The following is a 27,371-nucleotide window of genomic DNA, read 5'->3' on the forward strand; positions in this document are numbered from 1 at the left end:
TTCATTTGCTAGGGCTGCCATAAGAAAGCAGGACAAACTGGATGGCTTAGGACAACAGAAGCTTATTGTCCCACAGTTCTGGAGGCCAGAAGTGTGAGATTCAGGTATCGGCATGGTTGGTTCCTTCTGAGGCTGTGAGGGAGAATCTGTTGCATGCCTCTCTCCTAGCTCCTGGGGGTTGGCTGGCAACCTTCAGTATTCCTTGACTTATAGATGCAGCACCTCAATCTCCACTTTCATGTCCATGTGTTGTTCTTGTGTGCATGTCTGTCCCTGTGTCCAAATCTCCCCTTTTTAGAAGGACACCATTCATATTGGATTGGGACCACTTTGACGACCTCATTTTAACTCTACTTCTCTAAAGATTCCATTTCCAAATTAGGTCACATTCTAAGGTACCGGAAGTTAGCACTTCAAAACCTTCTTTGTGGAGGATATAATTCATCCCACGCCATGCATACTCTGCTGCCTCTTCTCTCTGTTCTGGACTTACATCCATTTCATTCCATTTCTGTCCAGATCCTGGCCCCACATGCTCCTGTTCAGGGCACCCATGGAGATATTAGGTTGGTACAAAAGTAATTGCAGCCTTTGCAATTACTTTTAATTGCAAAAACCACAATTAATTATGAAAAATGCAATTACTTGTGCACCAACATAATAGTTCTGCAGTTTGATCTTTGGATAATTCCAAGAACTCTGGCTCAGCCTTTGTTCTAGTGGTTTGTACTCCTGCTGATTGGGGTAAGAGTTCTGTGCCCAATTCTGACTTCTGGGACCCAAAACTTAACATCAACTCACCTGGGCTTCACAAGTTCCCATGGGAAGGGCATGACGCCCAAGCACCAAACATACTTAATTCGTTCTCAGAGAGTTAGCAACCTACTCAAGGTGAGAAAACACAATCATTCATAATGAATAAGACAAAGTTTGAGTGGATGGTCTAATTGTCTCCTGAGATAATGAAGAAATAAGAAAGATTTGGACAAAATGGGTAAAGCTGTTGTTTTATTCCATTTGTGTTGCTATAAAGGTATCCCTGAGGCTGGGCAATTTATTTTTTTAAAGAGGGTTATTTGACTGTCAGTTCTGCAGGCTGTACAGGAAGCACAGTGTCAGCATTTGCTTCTGGTGAGGGCTTCAGGCTGCTTGCCAGCCTCACCAGTGGAAGATTAAGGATAGCCAGTGTGTGCAGAGATCACATGGTGAGAGGAGAAGCAAAAAGAGAAAGGAGGGGGCAGCCTCTTTTTAGCAACCAGATTTCTCTACTAACTAACAGACTGAGAACTCACTCATCAGCGTGAGAACAGCATCAGCCAGTCATGAGGGATCTGCCCCCATGACCCAAATACCTTCCATTAGGCCCCACTTCCAACACTGGGGACCAAATTTCATTGTGAGGCTTGGAGGGGTCATAGCAGCAAGACTGCAGGAAGAGTGCTGAGAGGTACAGAAGAAGGAAGCCTGGATGGCGTCACAGATGTGAGTTCTCATGCTTGCTCTGCCACTAACCTTGATTATATCAAGGGTGTCCTTGGTACAACCCACTTTCTCTTTTTGAACCACTCTTGCCTCATCTTTGAAATGCAAATGCCCTTCCAGTTCCAGCCATCTATGATGATAAGGTGACCCTGGAAGCTTCAGTCTTACATGACAGGAATGGATGCTGGTAGAGAAGTTTAAAGCAGAGCATCTGCTGGGAGATACGTAATGGGATGGGCCTGAAGGTGGGCAAGGGCAGTGGAAGTTGGAAGGACTCCTTATGCCCATAGGTGTCTATGTAGATGCTATAGGAAGGCACAGACAAAAAAGGCAAGATTTGAGCTCTTTTCTCGAGGAGCTATTAGATCCCTTTATTGTAGGCTGGGAAATAGGAGCATCTCTTCCCAGACACTGAACATCTTGTGGTTTCCCTGACTCACAGTCTTCTTAATTCCCAGTATTTAATAAGCTCCTCCCTCTGCCTGGAACTCTTTTTCCACATCTCTTAACAGTTCTAATGGTGCCAGGTAAAATCCAGGACATCCAGTTAAATTTAAATAATGGAAATATTTTTAGCATTATTTGGGACATCCTTATGTTAAAAAAATTATTTGTTATTTATCTGAAATACAAGTATAACTGGGCATTCTGTATCTGTATTTGAAAAATTTAGCAACCCTATTTTATTTTATTTATTTTTAAATTTTATTTATTTATTTATTTAGAGACAGAGACTCACTTGCTCTGTTGCCCAGGCTGGAGTGCTGTGGTACAATCTCGGCTCACTGCAACCTCCCTCTCCTGAGTTCAAGCCATTCTCCTGCCTCAGTCTCCCGAGTAGCAGGGATCACAGGCATGCACCACCATGCCCGGCTAATTTTTGTATTTTTAGTAGAGATGGGTTTTCACCGTGTTAGCCAGGCTGGTCTTGAACACCCGGCCTCAAGCAACCTGCCCACTTCTCGCCTCCCAAAGTGCTGGGATTACAGGATCAAGTTACTGTGCCCGGCCTGCAACTTTATTTTAACCTTATCAACTCCTGCTTTTGCCCTAGACCCTGCCAGGTATCACTGCCTCCATACCTTCCCTGACAGCCCTATTTCCCCTTCCCCGAGGCTGGATTAGAAGCCCCTTTTCAGTGCTTCCACAGCCATCTGTGTGCACCTCTTTCATTGAACTATAATTGTATTTTCTTTCCCTCACCAGACTGAGGCTCCTTAAGGGCAGAGACTATGTCCTGTTCACCATTGCATTCCCCAGTTGGCATATAAATATTTGATGAAGGGAGGAGGGAAGAAAGGAAGGCAGGCATGCAGGCAGTTAATTTCTTTGAGAAAGGATTACCTAGAAAAAAAGGGTAATCGTTGTCCAATGAAAAAAGGGTAATCCACTGGCATCCTTGTCCAGTGACCAGTATGCCTTCCACACGATCCCAAATACAGCAATAAGCACACAGTAGCCATTCAAGAATTGCTTGTTACTTTATCCTGCCAGTTAAGATAATTAGAATGCCTAGGTCTCCATGTGAGACATTGAGTTAAAATTCCCCAAAAAGAGTGTTTTGCAGATCGTCCTAAAATTCTGATCCTCCTCTTGGCAGCATCTTGCATAAGCCTTTGGGGAAATGAGTAATGGAAGACTTTGCAACCAGGTCCAGGAGAGGGCCTGGGGGCAAAACCAAAGAGAAGTGTCCTAAAGCTCCTTAACAAGAGTGGCCTGAAGTGGGTGTCAGCAGAGGCGGCCTCTGGAACCAAGAGAGTCAGAAAGCCAGGAAGAGAACAATGGAGGGGTGCTGCATGTGAGTGCAGGGGAGCTGATCTGAATGGACACTGGAGACTGCTCGCAATGGGGCATACAGGAGCTACTGGCACTACAATAGCTGGATGAGCTGGAAGCATTAAAGGCAAAGAGCAGAGTCAAGCTTGGTTCCGAGCAACACTGAAGCACTGCAACACTGGGAAGGTCCATTCTTCACCTATGGTTTCTCTCTATCCATTAATGTTCTTGTCCTCCCTCTACCAGATCCCCTTTGTTCCCTGCTACAGCCCTGTTGTCAAGGAAGGAAACTGTTAGTGGGTCTGGGGTGCGACCTGAGATTCTGCATTCCTAGCCAGCTCCCAGGCGATGCTGCTGTGCTGATCTGAGCACAGTACTTGAAGTAGCAAGGCTATAGTACAGACATGGGGGCTTCTAGCTGTGCCTTGAAAAACATAAGTGGACCAAATAATTTGGGGAAACAGTGGATACGACTAAGTTCACTGGGCTTCTTTACTTTGAGGACCTCTTAAGACTTCTTGCCTGCTTACATGTCTTGTGACTCCAGGAGAAACAATTATATGTAGGGGTTCCCAAATTTATTTAACCACAGATCTTTGTTCCCATGTATCTGTATCTCAAAGACTAGGATTTTTCAAAAGTAACCTCCGGAAATGTTTTTCTGAGAACCCAACCCTTATCCCTTGCTCTCACCCCAAGACTGCAGGGAAAACTTTTAACAATGGAAAGGAGCAGGATACTGTATTCTTGGCTTCGGAGATGGACTCTCCCTTCAGGCGAAGACTTAAATCAGAGAGATTAACTACAGGGTGTGTATACTGTAGCGGTTGGAGTAACACAAACCTAGGTTTGAATCCTTGCTTCACAACTTACTATGTGACCGTGAATTAATCATCCTCTCTGAACATTGATTTCCTAATCCATAAAATGGGGATACTAGTATAGATCTTGTAGAATTATGGTGAGAAATAAATAAGCTGAATGCATGTAGAGGACTCAGTGTGTTGTCTAGTACATCGTAAATGCCCAGTGGAGGCTCTTATTATTACGATGATGCAAAAATGTCACAACATCTCATATGCACCCCGTTTTTTACTCCAGTTTTGTATTTCAGGAGAGAGGGAGAAGGAGATGGGGAGAGAAAGAGAGAAAGTGCATTCTGGCTTGGAAGGGAACTTATGCTTTGAAGCTGACAAGTATAATTTGTCTTGAGACTGCCAAGCTCTTGGGTTGAGCCTTCATATTGGAAAAAAGAGACAGGCGAGATTAATCTGGGGCCTTCATTACTTACTCCATCTGGCCTGGCTTGGCACGGCCCCTTCCCTCTACAAACTGATTACTCCTTCAAAAGCCTCAGCAGATTGGTCCCTAATGGGTTCTGACATGGCAGGAATGGGGCTCACACAGCACAGAGATAAAGGCCCCAGCAGCAGGGCCAAAACGCTTCCAGTGCTACAGCCCAGATGCTCCACCACAAAAGAAAGCAACGAACTGAAAGGGAGCCAAGGCCTCTGGGCCAGGGTGAACCTCAGGATTCCCAGGAGCACGTGGCTCCCCACAGTGGGGAGCAGCAGGAGCCGGGCTCACATGGACTGGACTGGTAACGTGGATTATTTGACTGGGGTGAGTTCCAATGACCATGGGCGCTTTTTAATCTGGCTTTCCAGTCACACTGGGGATAGGAAGGTGCTCCAGGGAAGTGAAGACGGTTGTTGTTTTTAGACATTTGCTAGTGAAATCCTGCTCGGAGCCTTTCTCACATTCCTTCCCCCAACCCCCTCCGAAGCACAGTGTGGGAGGAGGAGAGGGAAGGGAACCCATGTTTACTAAGCACCCACTATGCTCCAGGCACAGTGCCAGGTGCAGGTGCCAGGCACTGTTGGCTTAATCATTCAGCACAAGCCTGAGAAATAGGTATGACTATTCCTTTTATTGAGAAAAGGTAAGGGCTTTGTCCTGAGTCACACGGTAAGTGACAGAGCAAGGATCCGAACAGGACAGGACCTGTGGGTCTGTGTTGGTGGTTGGCTAGTCTGCACTCACAGCAAGGAACAGCTGTGGGATTTGACAGAAAGTATGAATAGGGAGAATCTTCCAAAGCACCAGGAGGCAGCAACTCTGTGGCCTGGGTCTTCTCTCCTAAGAGATTGTAAAGTTTAAAACTGCAAAGGAGCCTCTCAGCCACTCTTGGAAAGAGAGTTCTTGAACAGAAGACCAAACCAGATCCGTCATTCGAACTGGGGAGGAGGGTTGTTTATCTTGGATTGGGGGACTGCCAGCCTCTGGAACAAAGGCCCTGCTTCTCAGTTGCTCTGAACCCACGCAGCTCCTTTAAAAAGCTGACCCTGGGACATGGCGTCCATGGCTTGAGAAGTCAAGGTCCTGCTCTACAGCTTCCAGGGTCTCAGGGAAGTCAGTGTGGGAGCCTTGACGAGTCAGAGACTGCACAACACTGCCATCTCCTGGGAGCAAGGTCCACTCTGGCCTGGTCAGACAGAATCCCAGCTCAAAATACCTGACTAAATCATGCATGAGGCTCTCTATCACCCCAGGGAACCTTCTGTGGTCACGTTATGAATCAGGATTGCCTAGGTTTGTGTATTAGATTACAAAGCCTGTGGAGATCGAAAGCATGGGTTTCCACGTCAAACGTTCAATTATTCTTTTTTTTTTATTTGACAAATGTTTACTGAGCATCTACTTTGTGCCAAGCACTGTGCTAGGCACTGAGTACACAAGGATGATCAATATAAATGGGCGTGGCTGGGAGTGGTCTCTCACGCTGGTAATCCCAGCACTTTGGGAGACGGAGGCAGGAGGATCACTTGAGCCTAGAAGTTTACGATCAGCCTGGGAAACATAGTGAGACTCTATCTCTACAAAAAATAAAACTAGCCAGATGTGGTAGTGCACACCTGTAGCCCCAGCTACTCAGGAGGCTGAGGCAGGAGGATTGCTTGAGCCCAGGAGGTAGAGGCTGCAGTGAGTCATGATTGCACCCCTGAACTCCAGCCTGAACAATAGAGTGAGACTCTGCCTCAAAAGAAAGAACAATTTTAGGTCAGGCGCAGTGGCTCACACCTGTAATCCCAGCACTTTGGGAGCCCGAGGCGGGCAGATCACCTGAGGTCAGGAGTTCGAGACTAGCCTGATCAACATGAAGAAACCCCGTCTCCACTAAAAATACAAAATTAGCTAGGCGTGGTGGCACATGCCTGTAATCCCAGCCACTTGGGAGGCTGAGGCAAGAGAATCGCTTGAACCCGGGAGGTGAAGGTTGCAGTGAGCTGAGATCATGCCATTGCTCTCCAGCCTGGGCAACAAGAACGAAACTCTGGAAAAAAAAAAAGAATAACAATTTAAAAAAGACAAATGGTCCTTAACTTCATGAAGCTTATAGTCCAGTGGTGAAGATGGACTGTAAACAAGGAATTATCTCGTGAACAAAGAATGTATTCATTACTACTGCAACGAGTGCTGAGAGGGAAAAGCATGAGTGCTGCAGGAGTTTATAATGTAGAGGAGGATTGTAGGGGGACCCTGGCCTAGTCAGGCAGTCAGGGAAGCCTTTTCTAAAGACATGACCTACAAGCAGACACCTGAAGGATGTATAGGAATTAGTTAAGAACAACATGTGAGGAGGCCATGAGATAAGAAGGAGCCTGGCCCGCTTGAAGAACTAAAAGAGCGCTGGGCACGGTGGCTCATGCCTGTAATCCCAGCACTTTGGGAGGCTGAGGCAGGTGGATCATGAAGTCAGAAGTTCAACACCAGTCTAGCTGAGATGGTGAAACCCTGTCTCTACTGAAAATACAAAAATTAACTGGGAGTGGTGGTGGGGACCTGCAATCCCAGTTATTCGGGAGGCTGAGACAGAGAGTTGCTTGAACCTGGGAGGCGGAGGTTGCAGTGAGCCAAGATTGTGCCACTGCACTCCACCCTGGGCCCGAGTGAGACTCCATCTCAAAAAAAAAAAAAAAAAAAAAAAAAAACCAAAAAAACTGAAAGAAGTTCTGTACTGATGGATCACTGGGAGGAGGAAAACAGTAGTGTGAGGTGAGGGTGGAGATCACACAAGGCCTTGTCTTCGAGTGTCAAGTGAAGGATGTGGCTCTACATTGGTCAAGACTCTTTTTGTTACATGGAAACTCATTTAAGTAAAAAGGCAATTTACTGGTTCATGTAATTGAAGCTCCAGATATGGCTGGATCCAGGAGCCCAGGGTTTTCGTGGCGGGGCACAGTGGCTCACATGGTGGCTCACCTGTAATCCCAGGGATATAGGAGTTAAGAAGAAATTATTTGGGCAGATAGTGATGGTAAGGAAGTTCTTGGCAAGGTTTTCCTTTTAACGAAAAGCAGCCCCCAAATCATTTTCTTTTCTAACAAAGAGCAGCTTGTAAAATTGAGCTTCAGACATAGACAAGCAAGCTGGAAGATTGCAAGGGTGAATATCGGCAGTTGTGCCAATAGGAAAAGGCTACCTGGGACTAGGCATATTCAAAATGGCAGCTTCATGTTCTCTTCTTTTAGCCGGCCACGTTTACAGTAAAAAGCAGACAACATGGCGCCGGCCAAGTGGAAAGGCCATTTGCATAATAAGATTAGGATGGGGTGGCCAGCCTTCCCCCCTCGCTATGTAAACGTCATGCCCAGTCCAACTAATCTGTGGCCCCTACATAAATCAGACACCACCTCCTCAAGCCAGTCTATAAAATCTGGTGCAGTCTGCCACAGGCCAGAATTCCCATTTGGGCGCCCATCTCGCTCACAAGACAGAGAACTGTTCTCTTTTCTCTTTCTTTTGCCTGTTAAACCTCTGCTCCTCAACTCACTCCTTGCATGTGTCCATGTCCTGAATTGTCTTGGCACAAGACAATGAACCTCAGGTATTTACCCCAGACAACAACGACGTTTCACCAGCACTTTGGGGAGCCAAGGTGGGTGGATCACCTGAGGTCAGGAGTTCAAGACCAGCCTGGCAAACATGGTGAAACCTCGTCTCTGCTAAAAAAAAAAAAAAAAAAAAAAAAAAAATTACCTGGGTGTGGTGGCACACGCCTATAATCCTAGCTACTATGGAGGCTGAGGCAGGAGAATTGCTTGAACCCAGGAAGCAGAGATTGCAGTCAGCCGAGCTCACATCATTGCACTCCAGCCTAGGCGACAAAAGCGAAATTCTGTCTAAAAAAAAAAAGAAAAAAAGATTTTATTTTCCAGCCAGATGTGGTGGCATGCGCCTATGGTCCCAAGTACTCAGAAGTCTGAGGCAGGAGGATCGCTTGAGGCTAGGAGTTTGAGGCTACTGTGGGCTATGATGGTGCCTGGGTGACAAAGTGAGATCCCATCTTCTAAAGAAATGAAAAAATGTAAAAAGACTTTCTTTTCCACTAAGTTATTATTATCTCTGCTTGTTTCTGAATTTATTAGTTTACCTCATTCTCTCCTACACTGACAGGATCTGTCAATCTGGTAGGAAAAGAGTCACTGATACTCATCAGGCCTATATCCTTGTAACCTATGATTCAAAAAGGTTACCCCTTTACCTTCCATTTGGAAAAAACATCATGGAAAGGCTCTGATTGGTCCATCTTGGTTCACATGCCTACTCACTGGCCCAATCACTATGTGCACAGGGATGTGGTCCAATGATTAGGCTACCCTGGGCCACGTTCCCGCCCCTGTAGCAGGAATGGGGGTGGAAAGGAAAGGAAGCGGAAGGTACTGTGACTGACAGCCCTGGGGCCACATGGAATCTGAGAGGAGTTTCGCTCAAGGAACGGAGTGCTGATTATAGAAGAGAAATGAGGAAGATTGTGGGATCTCCAAAAACACTGACAAAACAATATTATAATGAACAAAAAGCTACGAGAAACTACTGAAAAGTTGCAAGTGAAAAACTATAAACAAACTATTATTATTTTTTAAGATGATACTGGCTATTGTAAGGGTGGAATGGAGGGGCATGAGTGGAAGAAAAAGGACTTCAGATTCTGGGCACACTGAAACACCTCCCAGCTATCTATGAGTTACCCAGAAATATTCCATGCACCACAGCAAAGGCCCTTGTAAATGCACAATAGAATTTGTAAGAAAGTATGAGAAATCCTCATGTGCCAAAGATAATGTGGAAACAGGAAAACAAGGTTGAGTGAGAAGCTAAAGCTGTAGCTCCCTTAGAAAGTTCTTAGGTAGGTCGGGCATGGTGGCTCACACCTGTAGTCCCAGCACTTTGGGAGGCCAAGGCAGCTGGATCACCTGAGGTCAGGAGTTCAAGACCAGCCTGACCAACATGGAGAAACCCATCTCTACTAAAAATATAAAAATTAGCCAGGCATGGTGACGCAAGCCCGTAATCCCAGCTACTTGGGAGGCTGAGGCAGGGGAATCACTTGAACCCGGGAAGCAGAGGTTGCAGTGAACCTGTAGCAGGACGAGCTCAGACAAAACTCCTCAGACACCAAGTTAGAGAAGGAAGTGGTTTATTCAGCTGGGAGCATCAGCAAGACTCCTGTCTCAAGAGCCAAGCTCTCCAAGTGAGCAATTCCAGTCCCTTTTAAGAGCTCACAACTCTAAGGGGGTCCATGTGAGAGGGTCAATTTGATCAATTTGAGCAAACAGAGGGTACGTACTGGGAGCTGCATGCACTGGTAATCAGAACAAAACAGAACAGGACAGGGATTTTTACAATGCCTTTCCATACAATGTCTGGAATCTATAGATAACATAACCAGTTAGGTTATCTTATCTATAGATTAGGGGTCAATCTTTAACTACCAGGCTTAGGTCAGGCAGGCCCAGGACTGGTTTCAGGTCTGGTTCCTTGGTTTCAGGTCTGTTTCCTAGGCACCGGGCTATCTGCCTTTAGTTTCGCTTCTCTTTCTTTTTCTGAGTATAAAACAATATAAAACAATATGAGAGGGTCTGTCTCTCTTCTCTCAAGCCGAGATCACACAACTGCACTCAAGCTTGGGCAACAAGAGCAAAACTCCGTCTCAAAAAAAAAAGAAAGTTCTTAGGTAACCAAGAGATTTGGATTTTAAGTTGCATGGGGAAACAAGACAAGGTCTTGGGCCTAAATAACATGGGTTTTAGATCTGACATCCTTTCTCTCCACTACCCAAATCCCACCTAGAGCTGAGCATCTCAGCAAATGATGAAATGATGGACCAGGGGGAAGAATGTACCCATCACCATGGAGAGATCATTTGTGTCTTGGCCTGGGCTCTGGGTAGAATAGTCATCTCCTTTGGGACTTTCTAAACATGAATATTCTCATGGGTTTGGGATTACATTTCTTTCCACTTGCAGGGTCCTGTAATCCCTAAGCTGATAAATTAACTTTAAAAAGGGTTCCAGGCTAGCTATACCCTTGAGGCATCTGCGAGAAACACACATACAAATTCTCCGGAGAGAGACCCTCCGCCTAGGATGCACAAGCCCCCACAGAAAATGCTCACTGAGCGCATGCCCACAATCCCAAGCTGGTGTTTTTAGCCAGCCCTTCACCTTTAGCTGGCCGCCAGTTACCTGGCCATTCCTGGCCCCCTCCCAACCTGTTTCTGACCCTCCTGGTTTCTGTCCTCATGATTCTCCTTCCTGCCTGTGGCCTGAATTGAGCCAGCCAGAGCCCTCATATTTGTCTCATTGTCTGGCTCAGATCTCCTGCCTCCCTCTCAACCTAGTTTTGGGTCCCCTTTGGTTATGACGCTCTGGCTGCCCCCACTAACAATATTTCTCCACCACTTAGGCCCAGCCTGGCCTTGGGATTCTACATCCTGGTATAACCCCACATCCAGGAATGACCTCACATCCAGGCATGACCCCACACGGATGATGGCCCTCTCTGTTTGCCCTGGCTCGGCTTACTAGACCCAGACAGAGGGAACAGACAAATGAGAAGCATGTTCTGGGTTGGTCTTCATTACAGTCTGTGGCAACTTACAGAGGTGACATGGCCGAGTACAGCCTGAGCTCCTCCTGACACCAGAACCCCTTCAAGTCAGGCAGGTGTTAGACCGCTGGTGTGGGAAGCCACTCCTGACCTCCACCCACCTGCATGAAGGAGTGCATTCTCTGACCATGTTCCAGGAACCCGAATTCCTTCTCGCACCATGGCCGGTGGCGGTGAGGCTGGCAACGCTAAATGCTGGCACTGAGATCTGAGGTGGAAATCAAATAACTATCTGACTTAGAAAAACAGATCCAACACAGCAGTCTTTGTGAGAAGAGAAAGGCCCTGAGTGTGCCAGAAGCACTGGGCTGGCAGCTCTGCCCTGCCCTGCAGTCGGAGGAAGCAGCTGCTTGCCTACCTGAGAGATTAAGGCAGGGCCTTGACAGCCACTGCCAGGGCAGGATTCTCTGCCTGGACCCTGACAGGCCAGATGAAGCGAGGCACCTTTCCCAGGCAGGCCCTAGGGGCATTGAAGGAGGGTGGCAATGAACCCTAAGAGCTCACATCTGGGGGTGTGTTTGCTAATGGCAGAGACAGAAAGGTTGGCTCAGGCCCTGGGCTGTGTGCCCTGAACAGATGCCTTCACCCCTCTATTCCCACAGCTCTCAATGCACAGAGACCTCCATCCCAATGCCTGGTGCCGGGAATTCCCATTATTGGTTTAATTACCTTTCTTCTTGCCTAATCTGTGGCCTCTGATGTAGCAGTGTCTGGCACATTGTAGGGGCTCAATAAATAGCTATGAATGCATCATAGACTTCCATTTTCTTACTGTAGATAGAGGAGATTAAACCCTATCACTAAAAGACATTCATTTGCATACAGTTTAGCAGTGCCAGGGACAAGGGTTCAAAGTCTGGCTCCACCACTCACTAGCTGGGACTTGGAGCAAGTTATCGAACCTTTCTGTGTTTCCCATCTGTAAAATGGGGATATTACAGTACTCATCTCATGAAGGTATAGTGAGCAAAGCACTTAGTTTAGGGGCATTTGCCTTGTATTAAAATAAGAGCTCCACAGACACAAAAGGCCATATATCACACAGTTCCAATGAGATGAAATGCTTAGAATAGGAATCCTGTTGTGACACTGTATTTTCCAAAAATGGCTACACTAGCCCCCATCTCACATACTGTTCTGCAATATGACCTTGCCACACTCCCAACAAGAGGTAGAGGGTAATTCCCCTCCTCTTGAATCTGGACTGGGCTGAACGACTTGATGGTAATCAATTGGATATGGCTGAAGTGATGCTGCATGACTTCCAAAGGAAGGAAAGGAAAATACAGCTGCCACTGGACCCTCTTGGTGTACTTGCTCTTGGGATACTCACTTGGAAGCCAGCACCAAGCTGTGAGACACCCAAACAACAAGAAGAGGTTATGTGCAGGTGTGAGATTTGACAATCCCAGCTGACCCAAGACATTGAGTCATACTAGACATGAGTGAAGAAGCCTCCAGATGATTCTAGCACTAGCTATTTGAGTTATTCCCAGATGTTTCAGTGTTTCCAGGTGCTATGGTCTGAATGAGTGTCTCCCTGAATTTCATATGTTGAAATCCTGGCCTGGCATGGTGGCTCACACCTGTAATTCCAGCACTTTGGGAGGCCAAGGCAGGCAGATCACCTGAGGTCAGGAGTTCGAGACCAGCCTGGCCAACATGGTGAAACCCCATCTCTACTAAAAATACAAAAATTAGCCAGGCGTGGTTGTGGGCACCTGTAATCCCAGCTACTCAGGAGGCTGAGGCAGGAGAACTGCTTGAACTCAGGAGGCAGAGGTTGCAGTGAGCCAATATCGTGCCACTGCACTCCAACCTGGGTGACAAGAGCAAAACTCCATTTCAAAAACAAAGAAAAAAGAAATCCTAAGCCCCAAGGTGGTGGTATTAGGACCTGTAGCCTATTGGGAGGTGATAAGGTTATGAAGGCAGAGCCTTCATGAATGGGACGAGTGCTCTTATGAAAGAGGCCCAAGAAAGACCCCTCACACCTTCCACCATGTGAGGACAGGTAGCAAGACAGCACTACCAGAGCCAGAGAATGGGTCCTCACGAGACCAAATCTGCCTTGATCTTACATTTCCCAGTTCCATAACTGTGAGAAATAAATTTCTGTTGTGTCAGTTACCTAGTTTATGATGTTTTGTTATAGCAGACAGGCAGACCAAGATTGGAAATTGGTACTGAGAAGTAGGAGTGCTACTGTAAAAAATACCTGAGATATGGAAGTGGCTTTGGAACTGGGTAATGAACAGAAGCTGAAAGAATTCTGAGTTGCATGCCAGAAAATACTTACATTACCACGAATTAACTATAAAAGGCAATTCTGGTAAGGGCTTAGAAAAAGAGGAGAGCTGGGCCGGGACAGTGGCTCATGCCTGTAATCCCGGCACTTTGGGAGGCCGAGGCAGGTGGATCACCTGAAGTTGGGAGTTCGAGACCAGCCTGACCAACATGGAGAAACCCTGTCTCCACTAAAAATACAAAATTAACTGGGTGTGGTGGCATAGACCTATAATCCCAGCTACTTGGGAGGCTGAGGCAGAAGAATTGCTTGAACCTGGGAGGCAGAGGTTGTAGTGAGCCAATATCACACCATTGCACTCCAGCCTGGGCAACAAGAGCAAAACTCTCAAAAAAAAAAAAAAAAAAGCAGAGCTGTAGAGAGAGCTTCAGTCTTCTTACAGAATACCTATATGGATGTGGGCAGAACATTGGTAGAAAAGAAACTGCCTCCGCAAAATTATAACTGAGACAGTGAAAGAGATCTAACCTAACCGACTCTGTCTTGCTTCCTACCTTTAAGCTGTCCTTGTTCCTTCCTGGGCATAGGCTGAAGTAACTTTGGGAGGAACTTAGTTTATAGTTATAGTTTTAAACAAAGATGACAACAGCCCTTTCCCAAAACAAACCTCCTTGCCTGGGGACCAGACTGCCTTTGTAGGACTAACAAATTAGCCACAAGATTAGAAATCATGTTAAGGAGTCATGCAGCTGGAGGACAGAAGATTCTGACCTTCCCTAAACTGCTCCTAAGATCAGTGCTTGAGACATTTTGCAGACCCTGCACTTGATGTATTGGCTGGCACCACCCAGATCGATAAACTGGCTCATCTGATCTTGTGGCCCCCACCCAGCAACTGACTCAGCACAAGAGGAGAGTTTCAATTCCCTATGATTTCATCTCTTACTTGACCAATCAGTACTCCTGGCTCACTGGCTTCTCCCACTCACCAAGTTGTCCTTAAAAACTCTGATCCCCAAATGCTTGGGGAGACTGATTTGAGTAATAATAAAACTCTGATCTCCCACACGGCCAGCTCTGAAAGAATTATTCTTTCTCTATTGCAATTCCCCTGTCTTGAGAAATTGGCTCTGTCTAGGCAGGGGCAAACTGAACCCATCGGGCAGTTACAGAAATACAGACAGTGAAGACCATTCTAATAAGATCTCACACAGAAATGAAGAACATGTTATGGGACAGTGGAGGAAAGGCCATGCTTCTTATAAAGTGGCAAAGAACTTGTCTGAATTATGTTCATGTTCTAGTGTTTTGTAGAAGGTAGAGCTTGTGAGCAATGAAATTGGATATTTGACTGAAAAAATTCCAAGCAATGTATAAATGTGCTGTTTGGCTTCTCTTGAGTGCTTATAGTGAAATATGAGAAGAGAGAAATGATTTAAAGTTAATGAAACTGTTAATCAAAAGGGAAGCAGAACATAAAAATTTGGAAAATTCTCAGCCTACCCATATTAAAAAAAAAATCAGAAAGCTTGTTTGAGAAAGAACATGAAGGGTGTGGCCAAGTTAGTTCAGATGGGCCATCTCAATCAAAGCTAGGAGCTATTCATCCAGACAATAGGGAGATTAGACTCCCATCTAAACAGAAGCCAGGACCTATTGTGCAAGACAATGGAATAATCCTGAAGGCATTTTGGAGATCATCAAGGCTGCTCCTTACTTCACAGGTCCAGACTGCAAGGGACTGGGGGAACAGAACAATTTCAAGGCTCTGCTCTTTGCCAAGCTCTTTGGCTGCCCCAAGTTCAGGTCTAGTGAGTTCAAGTGCATAGTGGTACTCTGTAGCTGCTCCTCCAGAGGGCACAGAGCGTAAACTTTGGGAGTGTCCACAAGATGCCACCTCCACCAGCACACAGAGTATACAAGCCAAGGAGGCATTACTCCCTCCATCAAGATTTCAAAGGATGGTGCTACCCAGAGCCTCAGGTGTGTGACCCAGGCAGAGGGCTGCCAAGAAGGCTGGGCCACCACAGTCCCCACTAGGTCAATGTCTAGTAGAGCTGCTGTCAGATCAGTAGAGTCACCTATGTGTGATTTCAGCCTAGGAGAAGGGTAGGCACTTGACTAAAACCCATGAGAGCTGCAGCATGAGCTGCACCTAGCAGAGTCATGGAGGTAGGATATTCTGGAGCCTGAGGTCCCATTCCCTGCCCCAGTGAGCCCAGCAGGTTGGATAGCAAACCAAAGATTATTCTCAGTCTTAAGATTTAACATCGTTGGCCCGGTTAGCTTTCAGACCTGGGTCCTGAGACCTGTAACCCCTCTTCTTTCCTGTATCTCCCTTTTACAATGGGAATGTCTATACCATGCCTGTGCCACCACAGTATTTTGAAAACACATAACATGTTTGATTTCATAGGTTTATAGCTGGAGAGCAAATTTGCCTCAGGATGAGTTGTACCTTCAGCCTCACCCATATCTAATTTAGCTGATATTTAGAGAAGACTCTGGACTTCAGACTTTTGAGTTGATGACAGAATAAATTAAGAGTTTTGAGGCTGTTGGGTTGGAATGAGTATATTTTGCATGTAAGAAGAACATGAAATTTGGGGACATAGGACCAAAGCCTATGGTCTGAATGTTTGTGTCCTCCCAAAATTCATGTTGAAATCTTAATCCCCAAGGTGATGGCAGTGGGAGGCAGGGCCTCTGGAAGGTGATTAGGTCATGAGGGTGGAGCCCTCATGAAGGGGATTAGTGTCTTTTTTAAAGGAGGCCGGAGAGAGACCTGTTGCCCCGTCCACCATAGGAGGACACAGCAAGAAGTCACCATATATGAGCTAGAAAGTGGGCCCCTACCAGACACTAAATCTGCTGGTGCCTTGATCTTGGACTTCCCAGCCTCCAGCACTGTAAGAAATAAATTTCTACTGTTTACAAAACAACCAGTCTATAGCATTTTGTTATAGCAGCCCAAACAGACAAAGATACCAGTTGAGGCCTCAGACATCGTGGAGCAAAGACAAGCTTGTATCTCCACTGTGCCCTGACTGGTTTCTTGACCTACAGAATCTGTGAGCATCATAAAATCATGCAAAAGTTTAATACCATTAGATTTTGGGGTACTTTGTTATACAGCAAAGGTTGAACAGAAAAAAAAAAAAAAAATCCAAACCTCCAAGGGTGATTGGAGGTGGTTGGTCAGCTTTCTCCTTCATCATTCACGGGACTCCGCACAAATCACATAAATTCTCAAAACTTCCATTTCTTTATCTGGGATAATAATAGCCCTCCTACCATCACGTAAAAATGAAGTCAGAAACCAATGAAGATGAAGCTTTTATGAAATGACACCATCAAGAGAAGCAAAGAGATTGCTACTCATAACTAGCCTTTCTGTTAATTGGAGAGCTGCACTCAGTGAATCACATAAGACACGCTTTCTGGAAAATAGTTATTAACCCAAACCCACAATGACAACTTACTGGATGTAGGTGGAGCTTTCACATTTGGTGAAAACCAAACCAAAGCCCTCCACAGTTTCCATAGGATGATCAGACAGACATGAGACATGCTCCCGCCAGTGACCTCACTTGTTTTGGATAATGACACACCGACTTGTGGGAATGCTTCTTGTTCTGATAATGAGAACTGGGAAGAGCCTCTCAGTCTTCCAGAAATAGATGCTGTGTGCCCTGCCAGCATGACACCCAGTGCCAGGGTACCCACTTTACCCATCGTGGGTTCCTTTCTATGAATCTGCTCAGAGGGGGGCTTTGGGGATTGAGGCTGGTTTTATTGATTCTATTCCTTAAAGAATTCATTTCTGTATTCAGTAGAACTCTTCCCCAAGTATACACCCCAATTGATTTTGTAGCAGTGGGAAATAATTAAACATGTTCTTCAAAGTGACCATGACACATAACTCCCATCTGTTGCCAGTACCCTCCTGCCCCCCTCTCCTGGGTGTTTTCTCACTTACAACCTTTAACACTTCTTGAAAGAGTTCTTGGTTAGCCAGTGACTAGCTATGGAAGTTGCTCAAATCACTTGTCACCTGTAAAATTGAGATAATCCTGCCTCATAGGTCAGGGAGATCCCACATAATGAAACACTCTGCTGTGCAACTAGTGGATTTCATTCACTCATTCTGAAAATATTTAATGAGGCTTTTGCTATGTGCCAGACACAGGCCTAGATCCTGGGTAAACACTGGTGAAAAAAGCAGTCTCTGCCATCTAGGAGTTCCCAGGGCAGTAGAAGAAATGGAAGTAAACAGGTTAGGAACATAGAGTGGGATAGGCACCTCGAAGGGGGAAATAGAGGTGATAGGAAAACCAGAAAAAGCTCCCAAACCAGACACCGGAGGCTCAGAAAGCGCTTCTTGGAGGAAACGATGTTTAAATTGAGACCTGAAGAACAAGTAGGAGTTGGGAGAATACGGCAGATGGTGGAATGGAGGGGAAAGGCAGAGAGTGTTTTGGAGGGTGGGATAGAGGGGAAAGGCGGAGAAAGGTGGAGAATGTAGTGGAGGGTGGGATGGAGGGGAAAGGTGATTCAGGTGGAAAGAAGAGGAGCTTCCAAGGCCTGGAGGCAGGAGGGAGCTGCTGTGGTTCCCCATGACTGAAGCTTGGAATGCAAGGCTGAGAGTAAAGGGAGAGGAGCGGGTAGGTGAGCGGGCAGGTAAGCGACAGGCAGGCGAGTCACACGGGCCTGGAGGCTACACAAAGGCCTCTGCACTTCAACATTTGAAAAAGCACTTAGCTGGTGGTGTGGAGAATGGATCAGAAGGGGCAAGTAGGAAGGCCAGAAGGCCATGGGGTGCCACCGCCAAAGCCCAGGGGCCATGCAGTGAGTCCTGCATGAAGGCTATTATACTCATATCCAACCCCTTCTGCTGAGGGGTTCGGAATGCAGAAACACAAGGAAGGCGCCTCTTACTCATGGTAATATGTTTTCTGGATAATTCTTATAAGCAAGGCCAGCTTCTAATGAGTCAACAAGAAACGTGGAAGAAAGCAGCATGGCAGAAGAGGCAGAAGTACCCTGTCCCCAAGCCTGGTCTCGAAGGGCCAAGGAGATGACACTCCCCAGAACCACAGTGAGCTTGGCCTCTGCTTTCACTCCCTTTGAGGCAGAGCCCAGCCACTGGGAGCCTGGCCATTGTGTAGGCCTGGGGTATATCGCTGAACAGGAAACTGCTTCTCTGAGAGAACAGCTGAATGTCAAGAGGGAGAGGAAAAGTGGAATTTCAGAATTGGGCCCCAAATAGTTCCAACCCAATTTTCTCACTGAAATTCTCACCACACCCCAAAGAAAACAAGCCTGACTCACAGACCACATCAACGCTGGAAGGCGGGGAAGCCTGGCTGGGTGCTGCTGCCTGCCTCTCAGGACTCCTCTCCCGCGCTCCCTGGGGCACACGCGGAGAGACAGTGATCCTTATTACCCACACCCACCTCCACTGCCCCATGGCTCCAGCCACCTCCTTCTTCCTCCCCTGAGCTTTTAACTTCCAAGCTGTTGCCAAGTGGAGGCAGGGAAAGCAGTTGAAATATGATCAGGGAGGAGGAGGAGGAAATTTTTGAAGCCATTCCAGGGGCCACAGAACTGGGAGCGTCCGCAGCTGATTCAACAGATGAGGAGGCAGAAAAGGGTCAGGAAATATGAACAAGTCTTAGGGTCAGAATTCTAGTTCCACTACATGGTAGCTGAGAACCTGGGGCAAATTAATAAGCTTCTGTTGAGCTTCAGTTGCCTCAACTCGAAAACGAGAAGAATAATGTCTCGCTTCAAGGGTTACTGGAAAGCATCTAGCCCAACATCTGAGATAGAATAGGTGCTTGGAGAATATGTAGGTATTGCCTATACAACTCATAACATTTATCCCATACAGTTTCTACTTGTGCTAGACTTGATTCCCCCAGCTAGTCTTACAGGCAGCTTGACGGCACGGACTCTGTTATACAGTTCTTCTTCCCAAGCACCTCACACTTAATGTGGGTCAATACATATTTCCAGGCTGACTGATACATCCAGATATCCAGATATCCAGATCTCTGCAGGAGCTAATCTAATGCCAAAATAACAAAGTCTTTGGCATTCAGAGCAGATAGTATCCCCCTTTAATGCGTTAAGCACGGCGGCATTTGCACACCTTTCTTCCACATGTTAGGTGTAGCCTAGAAGTAGCCAGTCCGTAGAAGAAATCTGAAGTGGTTTGAACTGTGTAGGGCTGGTGCTGCACTGTCTGGGGGCATCTACCACTCCCCAGCAGTGTGATCTTGAGTGAGTAACTGAACCTCATCTGTAAAATGGGAATATTCAGGGTACTACCTCAGAGTTGTCGGGAAGATAAAGAGTATACGGAAAGCACTCAGAATTGTGCCTGGCATGGGGTTAACGTTCCAGACAAACTCATCACCACCACACCCATCATTGTCATCATTGTCAAAGCACAGTTTGCTGAGCTGGCAACAATGGAAATCTTACCCCAGATAAAGATCCTGCCACCTGTGCCAGGGAGTCCACACTGTGTAGGGGAAGGGTACAGAGCTGGGCTGACTTTCTGGAATAGCCCATACGGCAAGGTGACTTTGTGGAAGTACCTTGGAAATGTAAAATGTGTTACAAATATTAGTGTTATAGTTTTCGTTTTTCCTGTATATACAGTACTTTAAAATCTAAAAATGGGATCATAAACATAATCCTAGTTTTCACTTATTTAACAACATACCATGCACTAGATACTGTGCTCACTGCTTTACACAGATGTACTCACTTAAGGTACTCAACAATTCATAAAGGTAGAACTATCTTCTTCCCCACTTTAAGGATAATGATATTCAAAAGTCACTCAAGGTCTCAAGTGGGATTCAAACTTGGGTCTGTTGGCTCTCAAGTCTATGCTTTTAACTATAATATATTTGTGGATGGAATATAAGTGTTCTGAGCTGAATAAGATGCCAGTGGGCTCAGATTTTTGGCCACATGCCAGTAACTCTGCTCTCAGATTCTGAGGGTTCTGCCTCCCTTCAATAAGCATCAAGGCATCTCAGTACTGCAGAGCACGTACCAGTGCTTTGCTACTGAAGCACTAGGAAGAGGAAAATCACTCTTCCTTTCCCTTGTTCCAAGTTAACCATGTCAAGCTTGATTTGTCTACCTTGGAAGAATCCAGAGCTCAGGTGACCCTGCTAAGATTTTAAATTACAATTCTCTTAAAATTTATGTTACTTTTTAGAATATTCAGGACAATAAAAAAAATTACAATTCTTGAGTCTAAGGATTTGCAACCTAGCCCAGAGACCGTTTCATTTTCTGGCTAGGACATGAAAACAAAATACAATACTCCCCTCCTTCTAAAAAAAAAAAATCGTTTTTCTTCCTAAAATCAAAAAAGTACTTTGCAGTTAAGAAAAAAAGACGACAAGCAATTGTAGCTTATTTTCCTTTATTATCCCAAAATATCTGTGCGAATGGGACAATGTCGCAAAACAAGGCAGAAATCTGTAGCCAAGTACGTCTCACTCAGAAGAAAAAACTGATTGGACAGAAGGCACCAGAAATTGCATTTTGTTGGGTTACATGTAAACAGGAAATGGGGGGAAAGATTCACGAAAGAGAAAGGAATTTGTACCGTCATTTCATTGCCACATCCTAAGGATGAAGAATGGCCTTGCTCGCTGCTGATGCTCCATCTGCACCTTACATTGTAGTGTAAACTGTACCTGATGCTAAGGAGACAAATACCCACACAGCAGCAATGCAGAAGGGCATGAAAAGGAATTGAGATTGATCTAAGCCAGCAGGTCCTCTTTCCCTCATAGCTCCCAAGGGCATCTTCTTTGGCAGTGCCTTGCAAATGCACTGCTCGTCAACTGGTTAGTGGAAAAGTCAAATCCTAAAAAGCTTGGTGAATACATTTTGTTTCTGTCATGCTCTTCAATCAGATGACTTGGATGGGTCCGGGGGTGGAGGGACGTACCACATCTGGCCTGTCTTCTTAGGTGATGACGGTGGGTGCACTGCGTCCCGTCCTCTCCTGCAGCTGGGACACTTTGAGAGCAATGGAAATAAGGGGGGCCAACATGACCTGAGGAAGACATAGAGAGAAGCTTTTCCATCACTTCCTCTAAACACAGATGCTTAGCTCCAAAAGCATATGTCTGACTGCCCACTTCCAGGTCTCCAAGGCTCCTCAAACTCCAGAAGTCCAAAAACAAACACATGTTATATCCCCCAATACCTAGTTCCAGCAGTTTCTATTTCAGTGGATCAACACTACTGTCTTTCATGTAAAGTGAACAAGTAGGAGTTGCTCCTGACATCTTCCTCTGCATTTTCCCCATGCTCAGTCCATGAGCAGGCCTAAGTGACTTTTCTCCGCTAAATCTCTCTCCACGGCCCCCTTTTCTCTCCACTCTCCGGCTGTAACTCTTGCCAAGTCAATATCCTCTCTCTTACCTGGAGCACTGAGTGCCTCCACATCCACTTGTATATCTTCCACTTTCTTTCCCACACTGTACCCAATGGGGTTGCTATGGTTTGGCTCTGTGTCCCCACTCAAATCTCATCTTGTAGCTCCCATAATTCCCAAGTGTTGTGGGAGAGACCCAGTGGGAGATGATTGAATCATGGGGGTGGGTCTTCTCTGTGCTGTTCTCATGATAGTGAAAGGGTCTCATGAAATCTAATGGTTTTAAAAACAGGAGTTTCCCTGCACAATTTCTCTCTTTTGCCTGCTGCCATTCATGCAAGACATGACTTGCTCCTTCTTGCCTTCCACCATGATTGTGAGGCTTCCCCAGCCACGTGAACTATAAGTCCAATTAAACCTCTTTCTTTTGTAAATTGCCCAGTCTCGGGTATATCTTTATCAGCAGTGTGAAAACAGACTAACACAGGAATCTTTTTTTTTTTTTTTTTGAGACAGAGTTTCACTCTTGTTCAGGCTGGAGTGCAATGGCGCAATCTTGGCTCACCGCGATCTCCGCCTTCCAGGTTCAAGAGATTCTCTTGCCTCAGCCTCTCTAGTAACTGGGATTACAGGCATGAACCACCATGCCTGGCTAATTTTGTATTTTTAGTAGAGACGGGGTTTCTCCATGTTGGTCAGGCTGGTCTTGAACTCGCGACCTCAGGTGATCTGCTGCCTCCCAAAATGCTGGGATTACAGGCGTGAGCCACTGTGCCCAGCCTAATACGGGAATCTTTAAAAATGCAACAACCCCTCCCCACATCTACTTCTTGCTTAAAGAAAAAAAAAAAAAAAAAGAATTGTGTTGCTTAAATAAATGCTTTCAATATTAAAAAAAAAAAACAACTAATAATCTAGTTGAACTGCCCATTTTACAGATGAGAAAATTGATACCCAAAGAGATGAAGTAATTTGACTAAATGACTCAATAGCAGAGCTAGGAGTAGTACATTTTCTACTGCTGACTGCTACTTTTTCTTGTCTAAATCTCCACCAATTCATTATACCTGGATGAGGAGAATCAGCTCCACCTGCTGAAACTGCCACATGCAATTCCCCTTAGGGCTTGGGCAGTCCCCACAAAGTGTTGATGGCCTAGCAGCTGCAGAATAAGGGAAGGCAGCTCCCCGGCTAGATGGTGATACACCTGGGCATTGTGGGATCCTCACACCATTCACTGCCATCCCACCTCCCGAGGACTGTGGTTCAGAGGAAACAAATTTCTTTCATTCTTTGAATCTACCATGTGCCAAGCATTTATCTTGATGATCAAAAGACAAGTAAACACAATTTCCTTTTTCCTTTTCTCTTGTGCTATTAAGTCTCTATAATGCAGACCCCATTGCCTTTGGATGAAGTTTTAGGGATGCCTACAACACAACAGGGTACTGGTGATGACTGAAACTGGGGCCTGCCCACTGGAAAAAATGTAAAAGTGAAGCAATCTCTCATCTCCTGCTTTATGTAATAAAAGCAACTATACTACTTATGTGAGGTACCTACAGTGGTCAAATTCAGACACAGGAAGGAGAAAGGTGGTACCAGGGATTGAGAAAAGGGAGAAGTGGGGAGGCGCTGTTCAATGGGTGTAGAGTTTTAGTTTTGGGGAAAAAAAGTTTTAGAGATACGTTGGACAACAATATGAATATGTACAACATTACTAAACTGTATACTTAAAAGTGGCTATAATAGCAAATTTTATGTTATGCTTAAAATTAGACTAAAATAACTATGAGAGCTGCTTATTCTGAAAAATTAATGGTATATGCCAACCACAGTGTTTAAACATTTTGCATTTATTATCTCCTTAAATCCCAGTAACAACTGGATGAAGTAGGTATTACTTTGCCATTTGACAGACAAGAAAACCAAGACTCATAACATTGTAACAACTTACCCAGGGACACACAGTTATTAAGTGGCAGGAATAGAATTTAAAACAAGAGCTCTCTAACCCCAAAATCTTTGCCCAAAACCACTTTGCCAGGGGTTTCCAAATGAGTTTCACAGGATTTTAATTAGGTGTTAGAAGAAAAAAGGCTTTGTGGAAAAATAAGCATGGCAAATGCTATTTATTTTATTTTACTTTTAATTTTTTAATAAAAATTGTTTATGTTTAAGGTATATAATATGATGTCTTGATATACAAACACATAGTGAACTGATTACTAGAGTCAAGTCAACTAACATATCAATCTTGTCACCTACTTACCTTTTTTGTTGTGGTGGTGCTAGTGAGAACAATTAAGATCTACGCTCCTAGTACCTTTCAAGTGTTATTCATTATAGCCATCATGTTGTACATTCCATCTCTAGAACTGCTTCGTACTACAAAACTGAAATTTTGTACCCTTTGGACCAACATCTCTCCATTTTTCCCATCCAGTAGCCCCTAGTAAGCCCCTTTCTACTCTGTTTCTATGAGTTTCACTTTTTTTAGATCCCATATACTAGTGAAACCATGCAGTATTTGCCTTCCTGTGTCTGGCTTATTTCACTTAGCGTAATGTCCTCCAGGTTCATCCATGTTATTGCAAATGGCAAGATGGCAAGATTTTGGTTTTTGTTGTTTTAAGGCAGAATAGTTTTCCACTGTAGTATACACACACACACACACACACACACACACACATATATCTCTCACAATTTCTTCATCCATCTGTAGATGTGCACTTAGGTTGGTTCTCTATCTTGACTATTGTGAATAATACTGAATGAACAAGAGAGAACAGATATCTCTTTGACATATTTATTTCAGTTCCTTTGAAAATATATCCAGAAGAGGGATACTGGATCATATATTAGTAGCACCAAAAAATTTTTAACTTTTTGAGGAACCTCCATACTTTTGGTTATTCCAAAATAGCTCTACCAACTTACATTCCCGCCAATAGTGTCTGAGGGTTCCCTTTTCTCCACATCCTTGCCAACGCTTGTTATCTTTTCTCTTCTTGAGAATGGCCATCCTAACAGGTGTGAGGTGACAGCTCACTGTGGTTTTGATTTTCATTTTCCTGATGATTAGTGATGTGGACCACCTGTTGGCCATTTGTATATTTTCTTTGGAGAAATGTCCTTCAGTAAATGCTATTTAAACAGTTACCTTTACTGCAAGTCTTCTTGGCACCCTCTTTTTTTCTTTCCTTTTCTTTTTTTAGAGATGGGGTCTTGCTATGTCACCAGGCTGAAGTGCAGTGGCTATTCACAGGTGCGATCCCACTACTCATCAGCATGGGAGTTTTGACCTGCTCTGTTTCCAACTTGGGCCTGTTAGCCCCTCCTTATGTAACCTGGTGGTTCCTCTCTCCCGGGAGGCCACCATATTGATGCCAAACTTAGTGTGGACACCCTACAGGCATAGCACACTATAGCCCAGAATTCCTATGCTCAAGTGATCCTCCTGCCTCAGTTTCCTGAGTAGCTGGGACCACAGGTGTAGGCCACCATGTCCGAATTCTTGGAGCCTTTATGGTGCATTGTATGCTGTGAATCACTGAGAAGGGGCTAATGTACCACAACACTTCCCCAACTTTTTTCTAGCTATGGAGCTCTGGTTGAGATGAGGGTTGTGAAAAACACTTAAACTGTCTCCTGCACTTTACTGCTTCCCCTTGGCTCCTCCATTTTTGGGGGTTGTCCTTCAAGTTCACTGTCCCACCCTTTGCTCCCAGAGTCCCTCCTTACTCTGATATACTTCTGAAGACTTTTTGGGGAATGGCTGAGGAACCCAGCTCACCAGGCTGCAGGTCTGCAGACTGTTCTGTGAAGACACATGAAACTATGCCTCTCCCTGTCCCTCACCAAATCTAAGAACTAGTGTGTGTTCTGCCCAAGCAGGTGATCAGACCAAACAAAGCAACAAAAGGCTGGTGACAGAGCAGAACACCAGATGAGGGCTGACTTAAAGATCAGATATCCCGGGTTGGGTGCAGTGGCTCACACATATAATCCCAGCACTTTGGGAGGCTGAGGTAGGAGGATTACTTGAGGCTAGGAATTCAAGACCAGCCTAGGCAATGTACTAAGACCTCCATCTACAAAAAAAAAAAAAAAAAAAAAAAAAAAATGGGCAGAGCATGGTGGCACGTGCCTGTAATCCTAGCTACTCAGGTGGCTGAGGTGGGAGGATTGCTTGAGCCCAGAAGGTGGAAGTTGCAGTGAGCTGAGACTGTGCCACTGTACTCCAGCCTGGGAAACAGAGTGAGACTCTGTCTCAAAAAAAAAAAAAAAAAAAAAAAAAAGAGAGAGAGACTAGTTATCCTTCTAGGCATGTAAACCTATGAACTGTTGCTTAACTTTTCTGTGCCTCAGTTTCCTTATCTGTAGCAGGGAGAAAAACAGTCTAAGTTATTTGAGAATTAAATGAGTATATTTTCATAATGGGCTTACAACAGAGCTTGGCAAACCATAAATGCTCAGAAAATTGTTTATTTTTATTATTTATTTATTTATTTATTTTTTTGATTCAAAGTCTCCGTCTTGCTCAGGCTGGAGTGCAGTGGTGTGATCTCAGCTGACTGCAGGCTTGACCTCCTGGGCTCAGGTGATCCTCCCACCTCAGCCTCCCTGTTTTTATTATTATAAATTATTATCTGTAATGTTGCGGACATGGAGAAAGAAACATGGAGGTAAGTGAGCACAGCTGGTACCTTGTTGAGTCATTTGAGAAGTAGGCATTGAAACACAGGCTCAAACCATCATTCCCTTGAACAGAATGAACTAACCAGGGTACAGGACTGGGCATTACCTGAGGGTCCTGGTTAATCTTAGCAACATCCTTCTCATAGCTATCAATGTACAGCCGAATGGTGGCCCCTGCACTCCCAGTGCCGCTCAGTCGGAAGATGATTCGAGAACCATCTGTGAAAATGAGCCGTAAGCCCTGGAAAATATAAGCAGAGATTTTTTTCCCCATATGCTGGGAGATTGAAGGCTGGCAAATTATGAGGGGTCTATTTGGTGACGTAATTTCATCCATACATGATCAATTGGAGAGTTAAATCCTTGATAAATGGCACTAGCTGCATCTCGTAAGCCTGCCTTCCGTCACCCTCTCTGCATCCAGCTGATGGGGGCTTAGCTATGGGGGGAGAAGCATTTCCAGGGTCAGGGGAGACCTGACCTCAGTGATGCTGGGTGAGGTGAGGGCTTCCCTCCTCTCCCCACTTCCCGGTGATTTATGGACTAACCATTCCAGTTTGAAGCTTAATAATGAAGCACATAAAGCTGCTAGATGCAGAAAATAAAACCCCCAGATCAAGAGGGAAACACGGACCAAAGGAGCTGAAACCAGAGCAGAAGAGGTCTCTGGCAGATGAGGGGAAGGACTCTTACAAACCACCAGCAAAAGTCCTCAAAAGAGAACAGGAAGCCAGAGGTCCCAAATGGCAGAGACTGGCTATTCCCAACCTACCAAGCAGGGGCCAGTGGCCAATC

At 45.3% G+C, this 27,371-nt stretch overlaps 1 protein-coding gene and 1 long non-coding RNA gene across 7 annotated transcripts in view; both read right to left on the reverse strand.

Moving 5' to 3' along the window:
- Nucleotides 1-9,400, reverse strand: part of LOC107127271 (uncharacterized) — a 63,516-nt gene extending 54,116 nt beyond the window's left edge. Inside the window, exon 1 of the long non-coding RNA XR_012419203.1 lies at nucleotides 8,299-9,400. This is a non-coding gene — a long non-coding RNA (uncharacterized lncRNA). The remainder of the gene's footprint in view (nucleotides 1-8,298) is intronic.
- Nucleotides 9,401-20,892: 11,492 nt separating this feature from the next.
- Nucleotides 20,893-27,371, reverse strand: part of PGM1 (phosphoglucomutase 1) — a 65,842-nt gene continuing 59,363 nt past the window's right edge. For 2 of the 6 annotated variants that reach the window (XM_045369714.2, XM_065521224.1), the window contains exons 10-11: nucleotides 26,683-26,817; nucleotides 20,893-21,551 (exon numbers count right to left, since the gene is read on the reverse strand). In XM_045369714.2, the coding sequence (XP_045225649.2) occupies nucleotides 21,462-21,551; nucleotides 26,683-26,817 (225 nt within the window). In that variant the 3' untranslated portion in view covers nucleotides 20,893-21,461. Of the gene's footprint in view, nucleotides 21,552-26,347; nucleotides 26,528-26,682; nucleotides 26,818-27,371 lie in introns of those variants that run through there. The other 4 variants (XM_065521223.2, XM_065521218.2, XM_074004945.1 and 1 more) reach the window with 2 other exon arrangements.

This window comes from Macaca fascicularis, chromosome 1, assembly GCF_037993035.2.
Source record: "Macaca fascicularis isolate 582-1 chromosome 1, T2T-MFA8v1.1".
NCBI classification, from domain to species: Eukaryota; Metazoa; Chordata; class Mammalia; order Primates; family Cercopithecidae; genus Macaca; species Macaca fascicularis.